The sequence below is a fragment of the Penaeus japonicus genome, unplaced genomic scaffold (assembly GCF_977035675.1).
Source record: "Penaeus japonicus unplaced genomic scaffold, GWHDUDI00000001_assembly GWHDUDI00000009, whole genome shotgun sequence".
NCBI lineage: Eukaryota > Metazoa > Arthropoda > Malacostraca > Decapoda > Penaeidae > Penaeus > Penaeus japonicus.
In genome coordinates this window covers 29,375,962-29,378,461 of record NW_028234411.1, presented here as the reverse complement: position 1 = coordinate 29,378,461, position 2,500 = coordinate 29,375,962, and the positions used below count along the sequence as shown (strand labels likewise).

The window sequence follows — 2,500 nt, the reverse complement described above, 5'->3', positions numbered from 1 at the left end:
GATATTCGCGACTTTTTAAACCATTATGACGCAAAAAAGTCGCGAAAAAAACATTAAAACGGTAAACCTTAATGTGAGAGAACGGGGATGTCCCAGGCCTTCATCTTTCGATATGATGTCGGTTGTAGTCTCGAATTTGCTAATAACTGGTTTTGAGGTAGTATCCTTATTTTGATGACGTATTTGTGACGTCATTAGTAACACGCGGTAAGCCGATTTTTGCACACACAACACCACTTGTATTTGACGTTTAATGTCTGAAAAAAAAAAACAGTTTCAACTCAAAATTAATTCTTAGTGCTTTTCATATCGCTGCGTTGGCTATTGGATGAAACATTTCATCAATTTCATTAATTGAATAATTGGCCAATTAAACCAATTAACGCTCGTATCTCGGCTCACACATAAGATAGCGTCGTAAATCCAACGATATCTGTCTTGTTGACATTGATTGAGTGTAGTAGGTGCCACATGAGACCATTCATTATTATTCCCTCAATTAGATAATTGGTCAATTAAACCTATTAGATCTCTGAACACTGAAAAAGACTGATATTTTTTCCAAAACCAAAGTAGATTTGGTTGTGTTGGTCCGTGGCAGTAAAGCGTTCTTTTTTCTGCCTCAAAACCTATGATATGAAAAGAACGCGGCAGTCTACATACTGCCGCCACCCCACTATGGAGTATGGAATATAGATGTTGGAATCATTCATCCCACAAATTTTTTTGGCCACAAATAAATATAATTATGTTTTGTTCAACTTTAATTGGAATACTGAAGGTATTGTCATGCTGTTGATATTGACTTTCTGCTTTAAGCTCGATGTTGATTGACTTTCAGTTTCAGTGTACCTAAAGTGGGGTGGCGGCAGTATGTAGACTGCCGCGTTCTTTTCATATCATAGGTTTTGAGGCAGAGAAAAGAACGCTTTACTGCCACGGACTAACACAACCAAATCTACTTTGGTTTTGGAAAAAATATATATACAAATATATACATCTTTATATATATATATATATATATATATATATATATATATATATATGTATGTATGTATACACATCTATGTATATATGTATACATGTGTATATATATACACATATATATGTAAATAAAGATATAAGTACCTGTATCTAAGTGGATATCTAAATATATCAACAAATATAAGCATACACGTATATACACACATCGTAAATCAAGATGAGACCCAGGAAAAATATATAGTATCGAAGATTTTTGTTTATTAATCAAAATAACTAGCTTTTATCTTATAATGCCAAGATATCAACAGCAGGGGCATTAAACGGCGCCAGCGGCGGGAGGCATGAAGGCAGCGGCGGCGGCTTGGTACTTCTTCACCAGGTTGGCTACGGCGGGAGGCATGGCTGGAAGACGATACGAGTTGATGAGTCATGGGAGTCACATACATGCACGTACATATACACACACAATATATATGATATATATATATATATATATATATATATATATATATATATATATATATATACATATATATGTTAATGTATATGTGTATATCTAACGTTTTCTGTATTTGAGCATATACATATGAATACTTCTTTCACTTTCTCTTTTACTCTCTCTCTCTTACTCTTACTCTGTATCTCTCTTATTATCTCTCTCTCTTTCTTACTCTTACTCTCTCTCTCTCTTTTTCTGTCTCACATTTTCTCTTTCTCTTTCTGTCTTACTCCTACTCTTTCTCTCGTATTACTCTCTCTCTTTGACTTACTTTTACTCTCTCTTTGACTTACTCTTACTCTCTCTCTATCTCTTTCTCTCTTTCTCCCTGTCATACTCTTAATCTCTCTCTCTTTTTCTGTCTTACTCTTACTGTATCTTTCTTTCTGTCTTACTCTCTCGGAGTTACTCGCTCTCTCTCTTTCTGACAAGTACACCGCACGTGCAGAACGAAAATTTCCACTTTGCTTTCAAAGCCTTTTAAAGCTAAACCTCAGTTTCTCACTTGGGGGCGCCGTAGGAGCTCCTGGGGCGACTGCAGGGGCGGGAACGGCCCCCGGGGCGGGCGTGGTGTGGAGGGCGTTGAGGGCCTGGATCTCCTCGGGCGTCGGGATGAAGGCAGCGATCATGGCTGGGGACGGCGCGAAGGGCCCTGCTGGAGCTGAGTTAAGAAAAACGGCTTTACCATCATGCAAATCATCATGCATCGATTAACTCCACAACGAAGCCACAGGAACAAGGGATCAGTCACAAGGACTCACCTGGAGGCGCGAAGCCGCCAAAGCCACCTGGTGGAGGCAGGGCAGCGGCAACAGCCAAAGAGGCGGCGAAGCAGAATACAACGGCGGCCTTCATATTAGCGTCTGGAAAATTATATGTATTAAGGAAACTTGAATGGCTGACTGAAAACCGAATGTTGAACAATGCAAAAATAGCACATCTAGAAAAGAAAAGAAATGAAAGAAAAAAAAGAAAAGAAAAGAAAAGAAAGAAAGAAAACAAAATATATATATACAA

At 38.2% G+C, this 2,500-nt stretch overlaps 1 protein-coding gene across 1 annotated transcript; it reads right to left on the bottom strand.

The window, feature by feature from the left end:
• Window positions 1-1,257: 1,257 nt before the first annotated feature.
• LOC147471345 (uncharacterized) lies at window positions 1,258-2,397 on the bottom strand. Its single transcript, XM_086539914.1, has 3 exons — window positions 2,245-2,397; window positions 1,989-2,144; window positions 1,258-1,386 (listed from the first exon to the last, which is right to left on the bottom strand). Exons 1-3 carry the CDS (start codon window positions 2,336-2,338, stop codon window positions 1,301-1,303), a joined length of 336 nt encoding a protein of 111 aa, XP_086396040.1. The 5' UTR covers window positions 2,339-2,397; the 3' UTR covers window positions 1,258-1,300.
• Between the last annotated feature and the right edge of the window lie 103 nt (window positions 2,398-2,500).